General features: G+C 60.3%; 2 protein-coding genes across 18 annotated transcripts; both read left to right on the forward strand.

Annotated features, from left to right (window-relative positions):
• The first annotated feature begins 1,103 nt into the window (after positions 1 to 1,103).
• Positions 1,104 to 11,254, forward strand: ZNF512B (zinc finger protein 512B). The gene is given in 18 exon segments (XM_081291165.1): positions 1,104 to 1,200; positions 2,498 to 2,592; positions 2,844 to 2,939; positions 3,168 to 3,310; positions 3,645 to 3,825; positions 3,828 to 4,452; positions 4,541 to 4,767; positions 4,870 to 4,941; positions 5,040 to 5,186; positions 5,341 to 5,465; positions 5,543 to 5,635; positions 5,760 to 5,858; positions 5,937 to 6,107; positions 6,440 to 6,634; positions 6,875 to 6,976; positions 7,320 to 7,382; positions 7,883 to 7,981; positions 8,240 to 11,254. Coding segments are annotated over 16 exon segments (2,610 nt in total). The 5' UTR covers positions 1,104 to 1,200; positions 2,498 to 2,592; positions 2,844 to 2,914; the 3' UTR covers positions 8,483 to 11,254.
• Positions 11,255 to 11,347: 93 nt separating this feature from the next.
• UCKL1 (uridine-cytidine kinase 1 like 1) lies at positions 11,348 to 23,386 on the forward strand. 17 transcript variants are annotated; one of them, XM_081291179.1, is made up of 17 exons: positions 13,969 to 14,762; positions 15,542 to 15,605; positions 16,840 to 17,015; positions 17,696 to 17,886; positions 17,970 to 18,076; positions 18,213 to 18,383; positions 18,458 to 18,529; positions 19,115 to 19,304; positions 19,407 to 19,468; positions 20,097 to 20,113; positions 22,015 to 22,113; positions 22,206 to 22,299; positions 22,377 to 22,439; positions 22,513 to 22,635; positions 22,746 to 22,853; positions 22,925 to 23,081; positions 23,166 to 23,386. In XM_081291179.1, exons 1-17 carry the CDS (start codon positions 14,704 to 14,706, stop codon positions 23,243 to 23,245), a joined length of 1,833 nt encoding a protein of 610 aa, XP_081147305.1. In that variant the 5' UTR covers positions 13,969 to 14,703; the 3' UTR covers positions 23,246 to 23,386. The 17 variants fall into 17 exon arrangements, with proteins under 17 accessions (XP_081147307.1, XP_081147308.1, XP_081147296.1 ...); XM_081291166.1 differs by having other exon boundaries at positions 14,562 to 14,762; positions 17,699 to 17,886; XM_081291170.1 differs by lacking the exons at positions 13,969 to 14,762; positions 15,542 to 15,605 and adding an exon at positions 11,380 to 11,512 and having other exon boundaries at positions 16,877 to 17,015.
• The last annotated feature ends 209 nt before the right edge of the window (positions 23,387 to 23,595 follow it).

A 23,595-nucleotide genomic window follows, 5' to 3' on the forward strand; every position in this document is an offset into this window, starting at 1 on the left:
ATTTCCAAGGGGAGGACTGACTGGCTGACCTTTTCACATAGGGCTCAGCACTTTGCCTCTGCCTCCAGGCCAGTGTTCTGTGCAGGTCTCAGGCAAAGCAGATATCAAGGTCCCTTGAAAAGAGGTGGACATCAAATCTGCTGACAGCTCCTCTGCCCTGCCCCAGAGCAGTGCAGGAGAGCCTGCTCCAGGAGGAGCAGGGCAGAGGGTGCTGGGCAAAAAGGAGGCCCCAGGGAAGGAGATCTATCTTGTAACTCCATACCCCAACTAACAATTTCCAGCCCACACTAGTTTTGTGGAATTCAAAATGCTTGTGGAATGTAAAAAGGGGGCATTAAAACTTTTAGAAGTCGGCTTTAATTGTAAAAGTAATATATGCACATGATTAAAAATATTTCAATAGTATTGTAGTCACAAAATTAAAACCCAGTCTCCTCTCTGGGGAGTTTCCTCCCCGGGAGAAGGATGATGTGAGCAGGAGACAGCGATACTCCATTCTCTTAGAGGAGACTAGTGTCTCTTGCCTGCCTCCTGTGGGGGCTCCTGTCAACTCTACCTCCCCACCAGCTCCCACAGGGAGATTCACTCCTCTGCCAGCTTCATTCATTCATTCATTCCCCATCACCCCTGACTTGACATCAGCAGACACCTAGGCTCCGGTCCTAGGACCATCACGCACAGCGCTGGAAGAGGTTGATCTAATGGTCAGATACCCCCAAAAAGCTACAAGGCCCTGACGGAGGCCACAGGGCCAGCTGGAGAGAGGCCCGATCTTGCCCGCCAGCGGGGGGTGGGGGGGAGGGGTGGAGGAGGTCAGGGTCCTGCACACCTAGGCTTCTCTGCACTCCCCCGCGGCACCTGCCGGACTAGTCCGTGCGCCCCGGAACGTGCCTCAGTTTATCCCACTGTCCACAGACGCCTCCGGTCCTGCGGACGGCACGTCGGCCACTCGGCCCCGGCCCGACCCACCGCCACGAGGGCCCCGAGCCCGATCTAGCAGGCGGGCCGGTGGGCCCCCTCCCCGTCGCGGAGCGCGGCAGGAATACCGCGAGAGTTCGCCCCCTCCCCCCGCAGTAAAACTGTCAAAGGTGGGAGGGGCGGGAGCGCGCATGTGCGCAGCGGCGCGCAGCCTGCGCTGCCCGGACCCGCGCCCGCGCCCCGGCCCGGCCCGGCCCGGCCGCAGCCCGCTGGGCGCCGCAGGTAAGCGCCGCCCGCCGCCGCCCGCCGCCCGCCGCCCGCCGCCCCGCGCCGCCGCCGCTGCCCCGCGCCGCCGCCGCCGCCTGCGCGGAAAAAGTCGCCATTTTGGTTCGCCGCCTGCGCCCCCCTCCCCCGCCGCGGCCGCCCTTCCGGCCAGGCCGAGGCCAGCGCCCGCGCCGGGCGAGTGACAGGTGGGTGGCGGCCGCTCCCGCAGCGCGCCCAGGCCGCCCTCACCTGGCCGGGCCGCGCCGCCGGCCGCCGGCCTCCGCGGAGGGCCCCGCCGCCCGCCGCGGCCCCGTCAGCAAGCCCCCCGGAGTCCTGCACCGGCCGCGGCCCTAGGCGGAGGGGTCGCGCGGCCGCGGCCAGGCCCCCAGCGCTGGCTCCCGCCCGGGTTTAGAAAGACTGGAAGGGAGGCCGCCTGCAGCCAGGCCTCGGGTCGGAGGGATGACTCATGCCACGGTCTTCCTTTGAAATTTCAAAGTGAGGACTCCCTGAGAAGTTTGTTGACTGACTTCACACCCTCCCTCCCCCCAGGCCCAGGACCCAGGCTGCCATCACCCTTGGCAGTGGGCAGTGCCTGTCCTGACCTCCGACCTCAGCCCTCCCAGACACAGCAGCCCCTTCCCATGCCCTCTCATCTGAATTGATCAGAAATTGTCGGGAAGGGCTCCCCGGCTCACACCTTGCGCCCTGGTACCGCCCCCTTCTGTGGCTCAGGTGTCTTTGTGGGAGGACCTGACAGGGCCTGGTGACTCCTGGAACTGGCCCCTGGAAGCCCAGCCTTGGACAACAGGGTTCTCCCTGGCAAGTGTCGTGGTGGGCTCTGGAGCCTGGGCCTCTGCTGCTGATGCTGGCCTTGTTTAACTGAAGTGGGCTGAGGTCTGTTGAGCAGGGAGAGCAGAGGTCAGCCAGACAGTGGTCAGTGACTCAGGGGCTGAACAGGAACCCTGCATCAAGGCTGAGAAGGGGGCCAGACATGATGGTCAGGAAACCCAGGGACCAGAAGGAGATGCCAGTGGCCCTCAGTCTGCCCACCAGAGAGGGGTTGCTTGTAGTTAAGGAGGGCCCCAGCGTCCCTTGGCACTCACCTAGACTATTTTGTATATCTGGGGAGAAGGATCTAGGGTGCCCACCTGGGTAGGTTGGCTTTGCATGGGGTGTGAGTGGGCAGGGGTGAGGACGCTGAAGGGAAAGATACCCTCAAGGTGCTGGGGCTTGGCAACCTGTGAGCCAATAGCTGTTGCTGGTGCCATAATTGGCCCTTAGGAGGGATGTGGTCAGCCTCCTTCCTCCTGCACAGGCCACCTCTCCTGGGGACACGCCCTGCCCGATGCCTGATCCTCAGCACACTTTGGGACTGTGAGTCTGATATTGAGAGGGAGCCTGTCCAAACTGGTGAGGGTCTCCACACTGTTTGTGCCTTCTGGGTTGTCTGGGGAGAACTTGTGCAGCCCCTCCCCTGAGTCAGAAGCCCTGTTACTTGTTTCTCTGTGACAAATCAGGAGGGCAAGCTTCCTGGCCAGAGTGAGCCTATTGGTGGGTAGGCTTCAGGGCAGCCCCTCTGTAAGTTCTGAATTGGGCTCATTGGACCTCAGGTCTGTGTACTTGCCCTGCAGAAATGACTGATCCCTTCTGTGTTGGAGGAGGCCGCCGGCTCCAGGGGTCCAGCAGAAGTGGACCTGGGAAGGGTGGCAGCCGGAAGGAGGTCCGACTTCCCATGCTACAGGACTCACCAAAGCTGGGTGAGGAGCCAGGGCCAAAATCACTTCCAGAGGGTCACTCTCTGAATACCCAAGGGCGTTCTGGGGTAGAGGCTGTTTTGGACATAATTTGTGCCTGGGTTCTTGTCCTAGGCTGGCAGGGCCCCTGCCCTATGCCTTGGCATTGGTGAGCCCAGGCTCATTGCACATCTGCCCCCCTTGTGCCAGCCACAGTGCAGTCCCTGAACCTTGCTGCCCCATATGCTACAGGGATGCCTGTGGTCCACAGTGGACAGACAGTATCTGGCCAGGCTCCTCTCTGCTTTGACCCAGGAAGTCCAGCCAGCGACCGGACAGAGGGGAAGAAAAAGGGGCGGCCCAAGGCCGAGAACCAGGCCCTGCGAGACATTCCTGTGAGTTCCCTGAGGCAGGGGTGGGGCTCATGATGGGTCTGCCTGTAGAGGTCACTGACCTACACTAATCTCCCCTCTGCACCTCCCCTGTCAGCTCTGAGTTTCAGGATGTAGCCTGAGGCCCTTACCTCTGATAGCTGTGAGGGCCCAATGAGCCATGCTAGTAGCCCCAGCACAGATCTGGAGCTGGGCTTGAATTCTTGTTGCAGTCTGGAGGTTGAGGGGTTGTGCTGCCTCTGTGCCCTGTAGCCTGGGGAGGGTTCTGAGTCTGGGGCTTGGAGGGCTGAGGCCTAGGTGGATGAGAAGCAGCAGTCCAGCCATTCTCTATGCTCAGCTCTCACTCATGAACCAGTGGAAAGATGAATTCAAAGCTCACTCGAGGGTGAAGTGTCCCAACTCAGGGTGCTGGCTGGAATTTCCCAGCATCTACGGACTCAAGTACCATTACCAGCGCTGCCAAGGGGTAAGGGGCTATGGGTCAGGGAGGAGGTGGCCTAGGGGTGTGCCTGGGCAGAGGTCCCGGGGCCCCATCCCACACCTGCCCTCCCTGCCCAGGGCGCCATCTCAGATAGGCTGGCTTTCCCTTGCCCCTTCTGCGAGGCTGCATTCACCTCAAAGACCCAGCTGGAGAAACACCGGATTTGGAATCACATGGACCGTCCCCTGCCAGCCCCCAAGCCTGGCCCAGTCAGCCGACCAGTCTCCATCAGCCGGCCTGTTGGGGTCAGCAAGCCCATTGGAGTGAGCAAGCCTGTCACTATGGGCAAGCCTGTGGGAGTCAGCAGACCCATTGGCATCAGCAAGCCGGTCACAGTGAGCAGACCCGTGCCAGTCACTAGGCCCATGCCAGTCACCAAGCCTGTCACAGTCAGCAGGCCTATGCCAGTTACCAAGGCCATGCCAGTCACTAGGCCTGTGCCAGTCACCAAGCCTATCCCAGTCACCAAGTTGGTAACAATTACAAAACCTGTGCCGGTCAGCAAGCCAGTGCCAGTCAGCAGGCCCGTTGTGGTCAGCAAGCCAGTGCCGGTCAGCAGGCCCATTGCCATCAGCAGACATACACCAACCTGCAAAATGGTGCTGCTGACCAAGTCTGAGAACAAAGCACCTCGTGCTGCTGGGAAGAGCAGCAGTAAGAAAAGGTACAGGAGCTCACACCTAAGTATCCTTATGCATATCTAGGGTCCAGGCCAGGGCTGGCCACCTGGCCTCACCTCACCTCCTCTGCAGGGCCGCAGACAGCCTGGACATCTGCCCTATCCCACCAAAGCAGTCCAGGCCAGAGAATGGGGAGTTCAGCCCATCTACCACGGACCAGAGCTTGGCCTTACAGCTGAGTACAGATCCCAGCAGTAGTTCCCTGCTGCTGGGTGGGAGACCCTCAGTGGGCAGGGAGGCAGTGCGGCCTGCAGGCCCCGTGTCCCCACCTGAGGAGGACCCCGAGCGCACAAAGCATAGTAAGATGAGAGCCCTGAGGAAAGTCGGGAGGTAGGTGGGGCTCTGGCTCCAGATGGTCATTTGACCAGATGTTGATCCTTGTTTTCTCTCCCCCGAGTCAGGAAGGAAACAGAAAACACCCAAGAAATTCACAGGGGAGCAACCATCCATCTCAGGGACCTTTGGACTCAAAGGTGAGACCCCACCTGCAGGGCACCTCTGAGATTGGGTGCCTCCACACCTGTGCCTGCACCTAGCCCACACTTCCCTGCCCACCTACCTGTGCACACAGGCCTGGCTAAAGCCGAGGATAAGGCTCGAGTTCACCGCTCCAAGAAGCAGGAGGGGTTGGGTCCTGAGGATGTGCGGAAGAAGATGCCGGCTACCCCTGTCATTGTCAGCAAGGAGGCACCAACTCCTGTGACCCACTCAGCCCCAGGTGGGGCTGCCGGCCAGGGCCCAGGGCAGGTCTCAACTGTGGGGTGGATACCATGGTTCAGGCACGGGGGCTGATTGTGGAGCCTGGGTGCTACTGCTACCCCTGGCATCCAGGAGCCTCCACAAGCCTCTGAGGCCCCAGTCCTGCCCCACAGGTGGTCCTGAGGAGCAGTGGCAGAGAGCTATCCATGAACGGGGGGAGGCCATCTGCCCTACCTGCAATGTGGTCACCCGGAAGACCCTTGTGGGGCTCAAGAAGCACATGGAGGTGTGTCAGAAGGTAGGTTGCCTGGGAGGCACTGGGAGTGGGGATTCCTTAGCCATGGCCAGCTTCTTATTGCCAGGCTGTGTCTGTAGCTGCAGGATGCACTCAAGTGCCAGCACTGCCGGAAGCAATTCAAATCCAAGGCTGGTCTCAACTACCACACCATGGCCGAGCACAGTGCCAAGGTATGCTGCCAGGACCCCAGGGCCTGTCTCACCCTGACCACTGACATCTAACCCCACCCTGCTGCTCCCCCTTGCCTGACCTTGGACCCAGTGGTCCCAACCCCTGAACTCACCCTGTTCTCAGCCTGCTGCTGCTGAGGCTTCTGAGGGCGGGGAGCAGGAGGAACGAGAGCGGCTGCGCAAGGTGCTGAAGCAGATGGGGCGGCTGCGCTGCCCCCAGGAGGTCAGTGTGGGGAGCATGTGTGGACATGGTACTTGGAGCCTCTCTGGCTGCCTATTGACCACTGGCCTGGATCCCCAGGGCTGCGGGGCCGCCTTCTCCAGCCTCATGGGCTATCAGTACCACCAGCGGCGCTGTGGGAAACCGCCTTGTGAGGTAGACAGCCCTTCCTTCCCCTGCGCCCACTGCGGCAAGACTTATCGCTCCAAGGCTGGTCATGACTACCACGTGCGATCGGAGCACTCGGCCCCGGTGAGTGGCCCGTGGTCTTCATGCTCCCATGGCTCTCCAGTTGTCTGTGCTGTAACACAGTACTCCTTCCTGCCACCTGATGTGTGTGATCCCCACTCTCCTTGTAAGTCTCTTATATCCCAATGGACTGGAGGGTGGGCACCAGGAACCCCTGTGTCCCATCTTCCTTGGGATGCCTATGTTATCCCTGTCCCCCACACCTGTATGCACCCTGGGTCCTTGTGTCTTCAGGGGCCACATGTGGCCCACATCTCATGCTGACTCTGACCTGCCATCTCTGGCTGTCCTGCTTCTGCTGCTTATCCTGGCTACCATGTGACCCTGCTCTCCAGCCTCCCGAGGAGCCCATGGAAAAGACCCCTGAGGCTGAGGACTTGCTGGGTGTGGAGCGGACCCCAAGTGGTCGCATCCGCCGCACCTCGGCCCAGGTGGCCGTGTTCCACCTGCAGGAGATTGCAGAGGATGAGCTGGCACGGGACTGGACCAAGCGACGCATGAAGGATGATCTTGTGCCTGAGACCGCACGGGTGAGCTGCCTACCCACATGTGGATGGGGTGTGGGCCTTCTTCCCTGAGATCTTCCCCAAGCCCCTGGCCTCCTTGTCTCTGGGCAGGACATGCCTCAATCCAGAGTCCCTGGTGACAGCCATGCCCCTGTCTACTGATCCCAACTCTGGAAGGGACATTGAGTTGCTGCTGAGGCATACAGTCTCAGAGCCTGGGTGCCTCTGGGCCTGGACTCACCTGCACTGTGCCTGGCTTTACAGCTCAACTACACGCGGCCAGGCCTCCCCACACTCAACCCCCAGCTACTGGAGGCATGGAAGAATGAAGTCAAAGCAAACGGCCACGTAAACTGCCCTAATGATGTGAGCGGGGCGGGCTAAGCGGGTGGGCATGGGAGGTCCAAGACAGGGCAGGTGTGGCCTTCAGGGAGTGCCAGAGGCTGAGACCGAGACCTGTCAGGAGGCAGCCCTCAAAATGACCAGCCTTGCCTCTGATTCTGAGCTCCCACAGGGTTCTCACTTAAGACCCCATTAGCAGAGGGGCCTCAGGCCCTACATGCCCAGCCTAAACCCCAGGACTCTTGGAGTCAGGTCCTTCCACATGCCCCAGAGAGAGGCTCCGAGCTCCCTGAGGCTGAGGCAGGGTGCACCTTTGTGTGGGAGACTCCCCACCGGCCTCCCCCCGCATGGCTGTCTCCCACTGCAGTGCTGTGAAGCCATCTACTCCAGCGTGTCTGGTCTCAAGGCCCATCTGGCCAGCTGCAGCAAGGTCAGTCCTAGGGGCTCCCTGTGGCCCAGAGGGTGCTCAGCATTCCCACCTTTCTCCTGCCAGGGGTCCCTCCACATTAGTGTGAGATCCTTCCCTGCTCCTATTGCATGAGCCCAGAGACAGGCTGATATAGACAGTTGGCTCAGGACCCCTCCCTGCCCTCTACCCCAGCCATAGGACAGTCAGTCCCCAGTCTTGTCCTCAGCTCCTTGTCTATGTGGGTATGTGTGGGTGGTCAACCTGACCTGGGCACACTATCTTGGGAAAGGACCCTCAGCAAAGGTTTGTGACCCTTCCCCAAGACACCTGCCTCTTCCCATCCTCAACTCCCCGGTAGCAGGAGCCAGTTAATGGTCCTGCTGCAGGGTACCCTTACAGGTTCCTGAAACAGCCGCAGATTCTCTAGCTGTCCCTGCCCCTTTAGTGGTGAGATAAGGGCTTGGGCCAGGTGTGGGCTTTGGGCCCTCAAGAGCCAGGGACTGCACTGCCTTGCTTTACAGGGGGACCACCTGGTAGGGAAATACCGCTGTCTGCTGTGTCCCAAAGAGTTCAGCTCTGAAAGTGGCGTCAAGTACCACATCCTCAAGACCCATGCAGAGGTGCGGGAGCAACCACTGGGCCTGCAGCTGGGGGAGGCCCAGTAGGGGTAGGGCCAGAGCTGGGGTGGTGGAAATGGGATGGCCCAAGAGTGTCTATTTAAGCAAGTGGCCAGCATTGAGAAGTCTGGCAGTTTCTCCTCATAGGGGTATCCAATCCCCCAGAAAAGCTGAGAAGCTGGGTCCTACCTGGCCTGAGGGTGACCGGGTCTACAGTATGGGCGGGGTCCCAGGTCTTCGTTGGGGCTTTTCTCTCCCCAGAACTGGTTCCGGACCTCAGCAGACCCACCTCCCAAACATAGGAGCCAGGGTCCCTTGATATCCAGGAAAGAGAAACGAAGTCTGGCGGGAGGAAAGAAACGGGGCCGCAAGCCCAAGGAGCGGCCTCCTGAGGAGCCCATGCCCAAGCTCCTCCACCGCCGGGACGACTGGCCCTTGGGAGGCAGGGACAAGGGGTCTCGGGGCTCCACTGGGCGGAAGGTGGGAGCCAGCAAGGCACCCTAAAAACGAACCCCACACTGGCTGCCAAGCCCCACTCTGTTCAGGGTCGGGGAGCCACTCTGGACCTCCTGTCCTCCATCCTCACCCCCATCCATCTGTCCAGTGGAGGTGGTGAGCCATTCTCTCCTCCCTGAAGGTGGCCCTTCCCTTGTTCAGGGCACACTTGGGTGGAGCTCCACAAGGGGTGCCAGGGGCAGCAGCAGAAGTACAAAGGGTGGGGCAGCCTCCCTGTGAGGACGCTCAGGGGCCTGGCAGCATCTGGGGCTTTGGCACCAAGGGGCTGCAGTGCACAGCAGTCAGATGTTCTTTGGCCCCTGTCTCTGCTTCCTCGGATCCAGCTGGGTCCCCACCCTGGCTCCCCATGACTGGGGCATCCCTGGTGATCTGTGGCTCTGGGCCAACGAGAGCACCTGGGCATCCCTGGCTGCCACCACCTGGGCCTTGCCTCCACCCAACACTGGAACTCCAGTACCCCAGCTACCTCCCAGGACAGACCCCGTCCAGCCACTGCCATGCTGACCTGACAGCCACCTGCCCACCCTCATCCACCCTCCAGTTCCTCTGCTTCTGTTTTCTACCTCTCTGGGCCTGCCCTCATCCTCTGTCATTCCTGCTGCATTTCAGGCCCCAAACCACTGGTCCTTGTCCTCAAGTTGGAGGGACAGCTTCCTGTCTGCTCTGCCCAGACATGTGGAGGACCAGAGGCTTGTATGCTCTGCTTCCTGCCTCCAGCCTCTGTCACTGCAAGCCAAGGTCACAGCCTGAGGCCATCTCCCTGGGGCTAGGGGCTTGTGGGTCCAGGGCCAGGTGGAAAGGGCCCAGCTCCGAAGGTGAGCCCCATGGAGAATATCCTCTGCCAGGTGGGGTCAGCCAAGAGGCAGAGCTCCTATAGAAACCCTCCTCCCCTTTACCTGCTCCTGTACATCTGGTGGCATTGGATACAGGAACCAAAGGCCAGTGGGAGAGGGGGGCTTGGACTAGGTGGCAGCTCCAGGGCTGTGAGGAGTCTGAGGATGGCAGGATCTGCAGGTAGGGCAGGCGTCAGTCAGGAGTCCTAGGGCACCTGGAGGGGAGCCCCACTTGCAGCCCCTGTGAAGGGAGGAAGATGCTCAGAGACATGGGTGGAGGCTGTTTACCAGTGGGGGCAGGGAGGGCTGAGGGCACAGCCTCACTGATCCTGGACGATGTGAATTTTGATATTTGCCTGTGTGCGTGTCTCCTGGGTGTAGTGGATGCCAGTCTTGTTGCTGTGACAAGTAACAACCTTTTTTTAAATTCTGTTTTTTATACAAAAAATTCACAACAATCCGACATTTTGGTGCTAAGGGTTTCCTGGTGCCGAAGGTAGGGCTAGGCTGGCCCAGGGCTGTGCTGTGGCTCCTCTGCTGCTCAGGGGACAGGGAGGAGGGGTTCCAGCTGGGTTGTCCTACCCTGAAGTAGGGAGACCAGTTCCATGGGGCTTTGGGGATGGGAAAACTGACTGGGCAGGCCTGGCCTGATGTGTTGGGAGGGGTGGAGAGAAGAGACTCCCCCTGGACCTGGTCTAAGGATGGTGGCCTAGGTGGAGATGAGTGTGGGCAAGGGTCAGGGGAGAATCTGGGACTCTGGGGCAGTGTGCTTTCCAGGGCACCTGAGTGCACCCATGGAGGGCCAAGTGCACTTGGCCCTGTTTCCATGGTGGAGGAGGTTGGGCTCCAGCAGGGTGTGGCCTCCTGCCCAGCTTCTCAGGTATTTGGCACTTGGGGGGAAGGAGGCCAGGCTCTTTTTTTTTGGGGGGGTGTTGAGTTTCCAGGACACCCCCGAAGTCCACAGGTAGCCCTGGTGTAGAAGTGGGCCTGGGTGACGATGTTTAGCACTTTAACCCCTGTGTCTTGAAATGAACAAGGGGGCTGCTGCTGGAGTGGCTACTGGTTGGGAGCCTCCCTCCCTCCCGCCTTTCCTCCCCTCTCATCCACCCACACTAACTAGAGAGGGGCAGTGGCAAGCTGGTCTGCAAAGCCTTCCTCCAGAGGGTGTAGGGCCCTGGGCAGGGTGCATCAGGGTCTGCCCACCTCCCACTCTGGCTCACACATGACAAAGTGACCACTGGCCTCCACAGCAGCCTCAGTGGGAGGGATCAGAATGACAGACCCCAGGGTGTGGTAAGCATGGAGCTTGGTGGACCAAGCCCTGGGTCCTTGGCAAAATGTGAGTTAGGGTCTCTGCAGATCTACCTCTGGTTCAGTGCACGCCCTTTCCTGAGAACAGGAAAATGCCCCAGGAGCTGACACTTCACACAGAAATAGGATGCACTTTACTCAATTCTTTGCAGGCAGATGGGGTGCATCCTGAGTGGCTGGAGCCTTCCTTTCCCTCTGGTGGTTCTGAGGGAGGCCCTGGAAGGGGAGGGCTTTCCTTGTAAGCCCCTGCCGGCTAGACTCCAGGTAGCTTGCCCTGGAAGTCTAGGGTTCAGGAGGGCCGTGGGTCACCCTTCTGCCTGGTGGCCATGCGTCCTAAACTTCGGGTTTCTTGTTTTGGTTTTTAATGAGGTTCTCAGCACACAAGTGCATTTCGAAAGACAGGTTCCAGCTATCACTTGTAACCATATATATACATATATATATTCTATCTACAAAATGTTTATTTGCAAGATGTTTTGACGGTGAGCTCGGGCCCTGCCCGCCTTGTGACCATCTGTCTCCAACCTCGTCCCCTGGCGAGTGGCGCGGGGACGCGCCATCAACTGTATGTATTAAAAATGACTATCAAATAAATGTTTATTGATTTTTTTCCAGGGCTTTTGTGTGGCTGAGTTTGTGCCGAGACGCGGTCCTCTCCCGTGCGCGCGCCCGGAGACGCGCGGCCTTGTGGGGCTCGTAGTCCGCCCTCACTGGCTCCGGGGCGCGCGCTGCCGGCCACCGCCAAGTCTCCGGGCGCCATGGCTGCGCCACCGGCCTCCGCGGACGCCGCCCCCTCGCCCCCGCCGCCTCCTGCGGCCCCGGACGCGCCCGGAGCCTCCGCGGGAGGAGAGAGCGAGACCGCGTGCGAGGACCGGTAGGCGCAGGGCCGGGCGGGGGCCGCGCGCCGGCGGAAGGGCAGTGCCCCCCCCTCCCCGCGGCGTCGAGGCCCCGGGCCCAGCCCACCTCGGGGGCTGTCCCCATGCCCTCCACGCCCCCGCCCCTGTCGGCACCTCCTTCCCTGGAGGAGCGGCCGGGTGGTCGGCTGGCGGCCTCAGGGGCAGGAGCGGACGGAGGACAGGAGGACGTGGGAGATGGGCCTTGGTTTGCACCCCGCGAGGCCTAGGTTCGCGGCGCTCCGGGGCCGTGTGCCCGCGCGACCTTCCGAGTTAGTCACGTTCGGGTTTGGGCTCCGGCCGGCCCTGCAGCCCAGTGGCCCTCGGACTGATTCTGAGAGTGAGGTGCGGTGGTGCATTCCGACCGCCGGGCATGTGTGGGGCCTTCGAGGGGTCCGGGAGCATTAAAGGGGGCAGCGGGCTGCGGGTGAGCCCGTCAGCATCCGGCTGAACGCCCCCGCAGCGCCTCGGGGTCGTGGCCGCCAGGGGGCGGTGGTCGCGCGCGCGACTGCGCGCCTTGCCTCTTCCGGGTCTGATCGCGTCCCTCGGAGTCCCAGAACGCTTTCCGGGTGCGGGCGAGTACCTGGAGCCAGAGTGTTGGCTCGGGCTCTGGCGAACGAGCAGAGCCCTTTCAGAGCGGCCGGTCGTAGGCCCACACCATCCCAGCGGGCAGTGACCGGGAGCTTGCTTGGCTTCGGTCCATCAGGACTTGAATCTGTGACGCTCACTTGTTCAGAGGGTCACTGGGTAACCCGGAGCAGAAAGGCCATGCATAGCCAGATAGGCTCCAAGACCACACAGACTGTTCTGGGCACCAGGCCCTCGTGATGTCTCAACACAGACTGTCCTCGTGCGGGTCACTGGCACAGGGCCACAGCAGTGGGGGTCTCAGGCTGACCTGTGCATTTCCTGTCCAGCCAGGGACTTTTCCTTCTGCTCTCCGGGTACGTTTCCCCACGGTCCCTGCACTGGTCCCCATGTCTATTTAACCCCTCCTCTCTGTCTTCAGTGCCTGCTGTCCGTGCTGGTGCAGGGACTGTCCTTAGGGGCTACCTGAGTGATGGATACCAGCTGGTTGTGGGCAGTGGAGGGATGCTGATTGCATCTGCTTAGAACAGCAAGAAAGCAGGGTCTGCTGGAAAGGGTTTCAGGGTAGGAGATGTAAGCCTCGGTCCTCCCACCCACCCCAGACCCTGAGGGGTAGGTCCTCCTGACTGCTTCCAGCTGCCCCTCATTCCTGCTGTGTACTGGGGAATGAACTGTATCACCAGACCTTCTTATTTTTTTGAGACAGATTCTCACTCAAATGCCCACACTGTCCCAGGAGAAACTTGTGATCCATCCTCTGCCTCAGCCTCCTGAATAGCTGGGATTACAGGCATTAGCCCATCACTCCGGCTTTGGATGTTGGCTGGGGATGCTCAATATGGTGCAGTCTTGCTCTCTAGTCTCTGCACATGTCTGTTTACTTCCGTGTGCCGTCACTTGTGGCGTCGTTATTGTGGATGAGGTACCTGCTTTGGTCTCAGGAATCCCAGAGCATAACTGCTGCCATCCTGGGGGAAATCACTGAGGTCTGCCCCTTCCTGGTAGGGGTGAAGGGGTCTAAGCCATGCCCCACTATGCCGTGACCCAAAGTGGACCCTCTCCCAGAGTGATGAGGGGTGCTCTGAGGTGACTGGACACCCTTCAGCACCCCCTGCTTCAGACGGCCCTGATACTGGAAACAGGAGGAAACTGGGCAGAAAGGTACTTGGCCAACTGGGCTCCAAATGTGGCTACTGATCAACAGCATTAGTGCCCCTGTTGGTGGTGCTGGAAATGGGTGTTCTCTAGTCCATTCTAGCCCTGGGGAGACAGTTTGGGAGTGGGGTTCCAGCACCCTAAGCTGGAGCAAAGGCAGAGGCTGCTGGGAGTCGAGGTTGGTGAGCCAGAGTGAAGGCTGCCTGTTCTGTCAATAGCAGCACATCTAGGCTCTGGCCTCCCTTTCCTAGGTCAACAGTACCGGCTTCCCATGAGTTTGTCGCCTGGCTTCTGACCCAGCCCATGGGTCTTGCTCAGCTAGGGCACCCAGGAACATCCAGGCTGACCAGCCTGGGTCCCCTCTGTTGCTTAGACATCCAAGCGAGATAATGATCCCCAGGAGTCCCCCTCTGCCTTGCCCAAGACAGCTGAGGCTCCCTGAGCGAGGCCTGGTGCAGACAGCCTGCCACCTGGGAGTATCATTAGAAGGGGCAAGCTCTGAGGACACACCGGACGCTGTTCCCTCTCCAGTTGCCTCTGGAGGGGTGGGTTATCTGGGTCGCCAGGAGGGATTGGCACAGATAACCACCCACCGGGAGAGCTGGGCAGCCAGAACCTCTCTGAACAGACCCCTTGAGCCAGTAAGAGATTTCTACTGTCCATGCTGGCTGAGGGTGGGGCCAGGCCTGCCTCTTCTCTTGCTGTTGTGGACAGGAGGTGGCTGTGTCCCCTGATGAGCCTTGAGTGGCCCAGGGACTTTCTGGAACCTCTGTGAGGTGGGAGGCGGGGCTGTTATTCTTAGACCCGGCTAAAGGGTAGGGTTTCATATCTGTTTATGCTCATAGGAGGTACCTTGGAGCCAAGGGTGGGGTGCCCAGCTCAGCACTGACATTGAGGTCAGCTGGCCAGGAGGGGTCTCAAATTTCCCTGTCCTGCTGTGTGTGGGGGTGGGGCCAGGGTACTGGAGCACAGTGATCCTCAGCAAGCCTCGGCTGGTGAGTGGGCTAGCTTGTGCTCAGAAGGGCAGTTCACACCCACAGCTGGCCTGGATCTTGCAGGCCACACTAGGCAAAGCTGTGCTATTAATATCTGGCACACGATCCCTAGCTGGGTGATCCTCTTATGACTGTGGCCTTGGCCTCAGAGGCCAGTGGCAAGTGTGTTCCCTCAGTATAGAGGGGCTCCTGGGGCCCCCAGTGCTGTGCACCGCCCCCTGCATCCAGCAGCTCCACTGCCAGCCAGGGGGCCCAGCCCCACCCAGGTCTTCATCTGCTGTGCTGCTCACAGGAGTGGTTCCACTCACAGAGGGCCAGTGCAGGTGGCCAGAGAGCCAGAGCTGTTCTGGGCACCGCTGTGGTGCTGCCTCCCTAACTGCCAGCGCCTAAGCCATACACACACCGGGAGCACGCCCTCTGGGACCTGGTCGGCCATGAGCAGTCCCCCAGCTTACCCTGGCATCAGGATCTCAGGGTGCTGGGCTGAAGGCAGGTGAGTTGCAGAGGAATCCCTGCTGGTGAGGAGTACCCAGCTTCACGTGGTGCTGATCACTCCAGACTCCTGTGCAGTGCATCTCTGAGTAGCGGGCAGCGGGCAGGCTGGCAGGCACTCTGGGGAGCTGGGCCAGGCTCAGGCCACAGGGAGTATCACTTGGGGCTGTGGGTTGTGTGTGTCTCCTCTGGGTCGTGGCTCAGTCCTTTGGGTTGAGAATAATTTTCCTCGTTGTGGCCAGAAGTACCCTTATCCATCTGTGGATAGGAGATGAGGTGTTTTGTGCAAATTTCTCTTTTCAGGGTTACACGTTTTGAGAAATGGGTGAATTTTTGCTGCTGGCTCTGGGACAGAGATTAGCTCTGGGAGGGCCGAGGCTTGGTGCAGATAGCCTTGTGGCCTTTGTCGCCAGCGAGGCAAGGTGCATTTCTGGCAAAGTCCCCCCGGCCTCCTTGCAACTAGGCACTCTGCCCAACAGAAGGCTCTGCAACAGGCTCAGCAGTGATAGCCTTGGAAAGGATTTGTGGTGGTGGTGGTGGTCACTTCAGTGGGGTGAGGAAGTCACTGATAGAAGGACCAAAAGGTCTCCAGGAAGGCCTGCATATTGAGATCCCGCAGAGCCTCAAGCGCTGGCTGCCTCTGCTCAGTATCTATGGGAGTTGGTCCTGGCTTTGTGCATGGGCGTGCTCGCTGCTGGAATCCAGGGCATGGCTGTGGGGCAGCCCTGGGAGATTCCTGCAGGAGGCCCTACCTCTCACAAATAGCATTTTCTGTTAAAGAGTTTCAGTGGAGATTGAAGGCACAGGGCGATTCCTTTGGAGTGTGATGTGGGCAGCCCCAGGGGTGAGCTTCACAAACCTATTTGTTTACTGTTGGTGGATTAGTGTGCCCAGGTGAGCAAACTGCTGTCTACCCTCTGTCCAGGGACCTTAGGATGTCACTACAAGTCCTGTCTCCCTTTAAGCCAAGAGCTCTTTGGCAAGCCTGACTGGGGGTGCAGACAGCAGCCCCAGGGCACATCATGTCCTAGGCTGTGCCCCCCACATGTGTCCCACAGCAATGCTGTGGGCACCTGCTCCCATGCCAGTGCATGGTAGAGCAGCACTGTCCCTAGGACCTCTCACCTAGTCACTGTGGTACCTGGCTGTGTTGTTTGTGCTAAGCCTCAGAGCTGTCTCCAGAGCTGCAGGAGCAAGGCTGAGCACCTCTGCCTGGCTAATTATTCCCTGGGCTCACTCCTGAGCTCTCCTAACAATGGTGGTGTAGAAACAGGTGGCCCTGTCTGTCCCCAAGGACAAGCGCAGCGCTCTCCTTGTCAAACACAGATAGGAAGCTTTCCTGCTGCTAGAGCTGCCATAGGACCTGTTAGGGATTAGGCTTTGGCTCCTTTCTTCCGTGGCCTCCACGCCTGTGCACGCCAATGCCCCTGCCCAGCTTGGGTCATTGCTGGTGCTCTGAGAGGTGCACTACCACTGAGGTGTGCCCTAGCCCTTTCTGTTTGGGGTCTCACTAAGTTGCCCAGGCAGGCCGGAACCTTACAATCCCCCTGCCTCGACCTCCTGGACCACTGGAATGGCAGGCCTGTGCCACTGTGCCCTGCTCATGGTTTGGATTTTGATAGCATGGCACATGTGCTTATAAAACATTCAAGAAGAACAGGCAGGGGCTGGGGATGTGGCTCAAGCGGTAGCGCGCTCGCCTGGCATGCGTGCGGCCCGGGTTCGATCCTCAGCACCACATACCAACAAAGATGTTGTGTCCGCCGAGAACTAAAAAATAAATATTAAAAAAAAAAAAAAGAACAGGCAGAAGTCCCTGTTCCAGATTTTGGTACCCAAATGGATCCTGGTTGAAATTGGCACGTCTGACATGTAAGCCTTTTGCTCACAGGCTCCTCACGTGGGTGGGCTGTGACATGCTAGGCCAAGCCACTAACCCCTCTTGGACAGCCTGAGAGATGGTGCTAGGGCCACTCTGACCACTTGGTCTCCCCATTCAGGCAGTGGCCAGGAGGGCCTTCACAGCCTGTGTCTTGTCCCCCACACCCAGCATCTTCACACCAGGCTCTGCTTCTCAGGACAAACTGAGCAGTGTCACCGGCCATGCATTCACAGGGAGCCTCCACAGAAGAGGTCTCGGGGTTGAGGCCACAGCCAGAAACAGCACCCCTTTTGGGATACAGGCCAATGGTGCAGGTGGCAGGGATCTGAGAGCTGGCCTGGCATGTGTGATGTGGCACGGACACAAGCACAGGTCTGAGCCTTTTTCGGGTTAGATTTCCACCTGGTAGTCTCTGTGGGCCTCCTGTTTTACACACATGGCTCATGGGGTAAGCCCATGTAGGTGGCCTTTGCTGGATTCTGGAAGTTTCTGTCTTCAGGACCCAGGAGGGATCCCAGAACAAGTTGGTTCCCTAGGCCTCCTAGCTGGGATCTCCCCTCTCGTTGTCCGTCCTGCACTCTGACAGTCAGAGAGGCCAGGCCAGGGTGCCAGTCTGCCCAGAGCCCTGTGTCTGTCCTTACCTCTGCCCAGGCTCTACCCTCCTCTGCCAGGAGACAGTGACTGGGCTGCCCAGAGAGAGCACTGGGCTGGGGAGGGGGGCATGGCCCTCAGGGGGTTCTGGCTTGTCCACAAGTGCCTACCTGGCACCACCTGAGGAAGGGCCCTGCCTGGCCCAGTCCACACAGGGGAGAAGCACAGCCTGAGATGGGGACTCTCCTCTCTCCTCATCACTGCAACGTCCCTCTGTTCTTGTTGTGTGAACCCAGGTCCCATGCCCCTATGAGCTCTGTGGCCCACTGTAGGTGGGCTTCTTGGACAGTACCCAGTCCAGGCTTGACCTGGGTTGCGCCTACAGGAGCCCCCTGGGGTGTGACCAGGCACCAAGGAGACCAGCAGCCCCAGGTCAAGGCTAAACCACATTGTCTTTATAGCAGCAATGCAGGGTCCCTGGACAGGCTCCTCCCCACCGTGGGCACCGGGCGCTCACCCCGGAAGCGCACCACCAGCCAGTGCAAGTCGGAGCCACCCCTGCTGCGCACCAGCAAGCGCACCATCTACACGGCAGGACGGCCGCCCTGGTACAATGAGCATGGCACACAGTCCAAGGAGGCCTTTGCCATCGGTAAGAGTGGTGTGGGCAGCCCCTCGGGACCACCCGTGGGGCCAGCCAGGTGTCCTGAGCACGGCTCTCCACTCCCCTGGCAGGCCTGGGAGGCGGCAGTGCCTCAGGGAAGACCACCGTGGCCAGGATGATCATTGAGGCTCTGGACGTGCCCTGGGTGGTCCTGCTGTCCATGGACTCCTTCTACAAGGTGAGGCCCTGCTCAGCTCCTGGAGTGCCCTTCTCCCTCTGCCCCCTCCCCTGCAAATGCAGGCCTTTGGTCCCTGGGCCCCAGCATGCTGTCCCCTGGGGCTGTGGGCAGGGGTCTTCTGTGGCCTCTTTGACAGGTGCTGACCCAGCAGCAGCAGGAGCAGGCCGCCCACAACGACTTCAACTTTGACCACCCCGACGCCTTCGACTTTGACCTCATCATCTCCACCCTCAAGAAGCTGAAGCAGGGCAGGAGCGTCCAAGTGCCCATCTATGACTTCACCACCCACAGCCGGAAGAAGGACTGGGTAGGTAGGGGCTCAGGACTGCAGATGGGCTGCAGAGGCAGAAGCTGGCTGGAAACTCCCTGGTTCCTTTGCAGAAAACACTCTATGGTGCAAATGTCATCATCTTCGAGGGTATCATGGCCTTCGCTGACAAGACGCTGCTGGAGGTGAGCCATCCCTGTGCCGCAGATGCATCCTCCAGCAAAGCCCTGCCCTGTCCCCAGGTCTCCCCTGCTGAAAGGAGAGGCTTGGGTGCCCCCAACATGGTACAGTTTGCTCTCTCCCACTGGTTAGCGTGGGTGTGGCTGCTGGGGACAGTGCTCCCTCCCCAACCTGCCAACCCTCAGCTGTGCATTGGCTTCCTCATTTCTTGCTGGAGGTGAGGACCTCAGGCAGTCAGTCTGAGGGACTTTGCTGCAGGTCTCAGATACTGGTGCAGGCCCAGAGGACCCCACTGTTGCTCCCACCAACCCCTAGCCCTCACACAGCTCCTTGAGGTTCCACACCCAGAACCCATCAGGCCCTCATCCCCATATCATGTAGATGTCATACTGCCCAGCCCAGCTCCTGCCCACTTTCACACGCTCCCTGAGCTCACGCTCCTGCCACACTCCTCGCAAGGCTCAGGAGATGCCTATGGGGGCTGGCCCTGGACCTGACCCACATACTAGGAGGTCTTGTGCAGGAGCTGCTCCGTGGGGCCCGTGACCCAGCTGATCACAGACCGCAGTCAGCTTGCCACCCCTGTCTAGCTCCTGGACATGAGAATCTTTGTGGACACGGACTCTGACATCCGCTTAGTGCGGCGGCTGCGCCGGGACATCAGTGAACGAGGCCGGGACATCGAGGGTGTCATTAAGCAGTACCACAAGTTTGTCAAGCCTGCCTTTGACCAATACATCCAGCCCACCATGCGCCTGGCGGACATTGTGGTGCCCAGAGGTGAGCCTGCCAGGATGCTGGCACATGCACGGTGGTGCCCAGAGGTGGGCCTGCCAGGACACTGGCACGTGAGCCTGCCTGAGCCGCCCTCCTTTGCCGCAGGGAGTGGGAACGCGGTGGCCATTGACCTGATCGTGCAGCATGTGCACAGCCAGCTGGAGGAGGTGAGTCTCAGGTAGTGTCCCTGCTTCTGCTTGCCCACCCTCTCATGTCCACTTGAGTGTCCCCAGCTTGCTTCATCTGCCTGTTCACACAGCCCCAGCCCCAGCCCTTTGTTCTGGGAGTGGGCACAGGAACTCAGGGCCCAGCTGCCACATGCTCCCAGCCAGACGTTGGCCTGGCCTAGAAGGGCTCCTGTCCCTCCCAACCCTGCAGGATGGCAAAGGAGACCCACTGTCTTGCTGGCCTAAGGCCACAGGGTTTCAGCACTGAGCCCCATGTCTGGCCAGTAGCTCTTCTCCTTCGTGGCAGCTTACCCTGGGAGTGAAGTCCTCACCAGAAGGTCCCTTGTTGGAGCATCCTATGGCTGGGTCCCACAGGCTGTCAGAGGCCTGTGGCCTGCGGGACGGAGCCCAGGGCTCCTGGCTTTAACTGCCCAGCCTGGAACCACAGGTCTCACCCAAGTGTTCCCCAGGTTAGAAGCATTAGCAGCTCACCTCCAAAACCTGGCAGCTTCTGAGCAGTCTCCCCATGGGGCTGCAGCATGTCCTGTCCTGGGTGGGGTGGTCTGGCACCTGCCCTGGTCACTGACACACCACCGTTCCCTTGTGTCTCCTTGTGTTGCTGCCACAGCGTGAACTCAGCGTCAGGTAAGACCCCATAGCTGTCTGCACACATGGAGGCATTTCCAACATCCACAGGGCGCTCCAGGTCTGGGCTGTTACCAAGCCAGACCAGTGGGCAGCCCCTCCCCATGCAGAGGAGTGGATTAGCCCCAGCCCTGCTTCTGCTTCCCATTGCTGGCAGATAAGGACACTGAGACACAGAGAGGTTAAGTAACTTGCCCAAGATCACATAGCACCTATGCTGAACAGAAATCATGGAGAATTCTCTGCAAGTGGGGTTGTCTGTGGGGTTCAGCCCCAGAGAGCACAGCTGTTCTCCTGACCTAGCCCTGCCAGGTCTCCAGGAATGTGGCCATGATGTGTTCCCAGCAGCCTGGGGTCTGGGTCTGCCTCCAGGGCTACTGTACCTCCTCTGCCCCATCTCATGGCCTAGGGGATTCTCGCTGGGGTGGTGTGAGGGCTCGGCCCTGCCTCCCTGCCTCCCTGCCTGGGCCCTGCTCTGCCGTATAGCTGCCCTGCAGCACACCTGTGGTGGGCTAAGGCTGTGTCCCCCACCCTGTCTACCCAGTGGGCAGGCAGACACCAGCACCTGCCCCTGATGTGTCACCACGAGGGACCTGCCCCCTCCTCCCAGGCTTTCTTTGGAGGTGGGGAGCTCTGGCCGAGCCACCTCTGGGAGCCTCAGTCAGAGCGTTGGAAGGCCTCTGGGCCCGCCCTGTGCCGCTTCCTTCCCTGCATGAGTCCCCGCTTGGTCTCCAGACAGGTGCTGCAGGCCTTCCCTCAGCTCCCTCTAGGAGCCTTTATCCTGAGAAGAAAAAGTGTCCAGGGGTGGCCAGCTCCATTTTCCACTCTCTGGTCTGCCAAGGAAGTGGTGGCCCGTAGCCCCAGTGTCTCCTCCTGTCCAGGAAGCGGCTGGTGGGCAGGGGAAGGGCCCTTGCACCCAGAGGGTGGGTGCTGCAGCCCTGCTGGGCCTCCTCTTCCCTCTGGCCAGCTGGTGGCCGTGCTGTACCACCTGCAGAGAGGCCACTGCACTCCCGACTAAGAGTCTTCTCTCTTCTCTCCTCTGTGAACCCGTTTCCTGCCTGTCCCTCCCTGAACACTCTTCACTGGCGAGCAGAGGGAGCTGCGTTGGGATATGTGAGCAGAGAGCTCGGTTGTGCTCGCTGTGTGCTGCCCCGCTGCCCGCTCGCCTGCCCGCAGGGCCCCCCCACCCCGCACCCGCCCCAGCTGCCTCCTCCAGGCCCGCGCCCTGAGCCCCCCATCCCTCCCTCCTCCCCAGACTCCTCCCTTCTGTCCTGCCTTTGTCCCCCACACTCCACACTGTCACCTTCCCCTGCCCGCCCGCTCCTCCCTCCCACTTCCTGCCACCAGCACCCCTCCTCCTGTTCTACCGGCCCCACCTCTCCCAGTGCCCTCTTGTACCCCGTCCTTCCCTCCCCCTTCTGCCTCTCTCATGTCCCCCCCGCCAGGCACGGCCTCAGGTGGGGCAGGCGGCAGCACTGGGCAGCACTGGGCAACACTTGGGGATGGGCCTGGGCAGGGTTTGACCCCTCAGCCCGGTCACTACTCCAGGCAGAGGTCGGGAGCTGCCCGTTCTGGGGGCTGAGCCCTACCTGCAGGTGAGCCCCATCCCACCGGCCCTTCTGTTCCCTCCAAGCCTCAGAGGACGCCTCACATCGGGGCCTGCGCTTCCTCCGCAGACCAGACGCTGTGTCTCTGCTCCCTCTCCAGGAGCTGCACCTCCTGTGGAGTTGGGGTGGGAGGTCCCCCCAGACAGCCATAGCCAGCGGCCTGCTCTCACCCTGCGCGCCCGCTGTCCCCTCTGCTTTACCCCCATGGTGACGCACAGCCGTCCTGTGGGGAGAGGGTGCTCTGGAATGAGATGCCTTCAGTCTTGAGTGTCCCCAATCTGTTTGTGTCCCTAGGGCGGCCCTGGCCTCAGCGCACCAGAGCCACCCACTTCCCCAAACGCTGAGCGTCCTCAAGAGCACCCCGCAAGTGCGCGGTATGCACACCATCATCAGGTGAGGGCCGGCTGGAGGGGCAGGGTGGGATAGAGGTGGGGTGGGACCCCCCTAAGCCCCCCCTAAGCACACCCACCCACCCCACCGGACAGGGACAGGGAGACTAGTCGGGACGAGTTCATCTTCTACTCCAAGAGACTGATGCGGCTGCTCATCGAGCATGCGCTTTCCTTCCTGCCCTTCCAGGTAGGCAGGGATCGAGTTGGGGGCAAGGGGGTGGGGCCTCTGTGAGGGCCACGTCCAGACACACCCCCTCTGCACAGGACTGTGTGGTGCAGACCCCACAGGGGCAGGACTACGCAGGCAAGTGCTATGCTGGAAAGCAGGTATGTGCACCCTGGGAGGGCGATACCTGGGCTGGGCTGGGTGTCCCATTGGCTCAGCCCTCCCTTCCCCTAGATCACTGGAGTATCCATCCTGCGTGCTGGGGAGACCATGGAGCCTGCTCTGCGCGCTGTGTGCAAAGACGTGCGCATCGGCACCATCCTCATCCAGACCAACCAGCTCACGGGGGAGCCCGAGGTGCGGAACTGGGGAGGCATGGGAGTTACAGGATGGCCAGCCCAGGGAAAGGCCACATGGCACCCCAGAGCCTGGTGGGCAGGCTCCGCTGACCTCATAGCCTCCCACAGCTCCACTATCTTCGGCTGCCCAAGGACATCAGTGACGACCACGTGATCCTGATGGACTGTACGGTGTCTACTGGCGCAGCGGCCATGATGGCCGTCCGTGTCCTCCTGGTACGTGGGTCCTGAATGGGCTGCAGGCAGGCCCTGTGCAGTTGGTGTTTACCTGGCCCTTGGCTTGGCAGGACCACGATGTGCCCGAGGACAAGATCTTCTTGCTGTCACTGCTGATGGCAGAGATGGGTGTCCACTCCGTGGCCTATGCTTTCCCACGAGTGAGAATCATCACCACAGCTGTGGACAAGCGGGTCAATGACCTTTTCCGCATCATCCCAGGCATAGGTGAGCTGCCAGCCTGTTGAGTGGTATGTGTGAGCAAGGCTGGTCTCCCCAGGAGGCTCCATACTGGGCTGCTTCTTTCTCCAGGGAACTTTGGGGATCGCTACTTTGGGACAGACGCAGTCCCTGATGGCAGCGACGAGGAAGAGGTGGCTTCCACCGGTTAGCTGCCTGGGCTGACCCACCCTGTCCCCACCCAACCTCCTCCTGCCTCATGGTGTGGGTAGGAGGAGGTTAATTTAATTTCAAAAAATGATACCGATGAAAAACATCTACACATTTTGCAAAATAAAGCTTTAGAAAATGAAGGTGTGACTGCTTAGCTGGGGTACAGGGGAGGTATCCTGGCTGGGACCTGGGCTTGGGCAGTCTCTCTCAGGGCTGTAGGTGTTGCCCACCCCAGCACCCAAGTTATAAAGCCACCACCGATAAGTCCAGGCCCCTGGCTTCTCCAGAGCAGGACGAGGCCTGCTCCCAGCCTTGCACCCAGCCTCCCTGTAGTTGGGGCTCATTTCCT

This window comes from Spermophilus citellus (assembly GCF_964194105.1).
Source record: "Spermophilus citellus genome assembly, chromosome: 4".
NCBI lineage: Eukaryota > Metazoa > Chordata > Mammalia > Rodentia > Sciuridae > Spermophilus > Spermophilus citellus.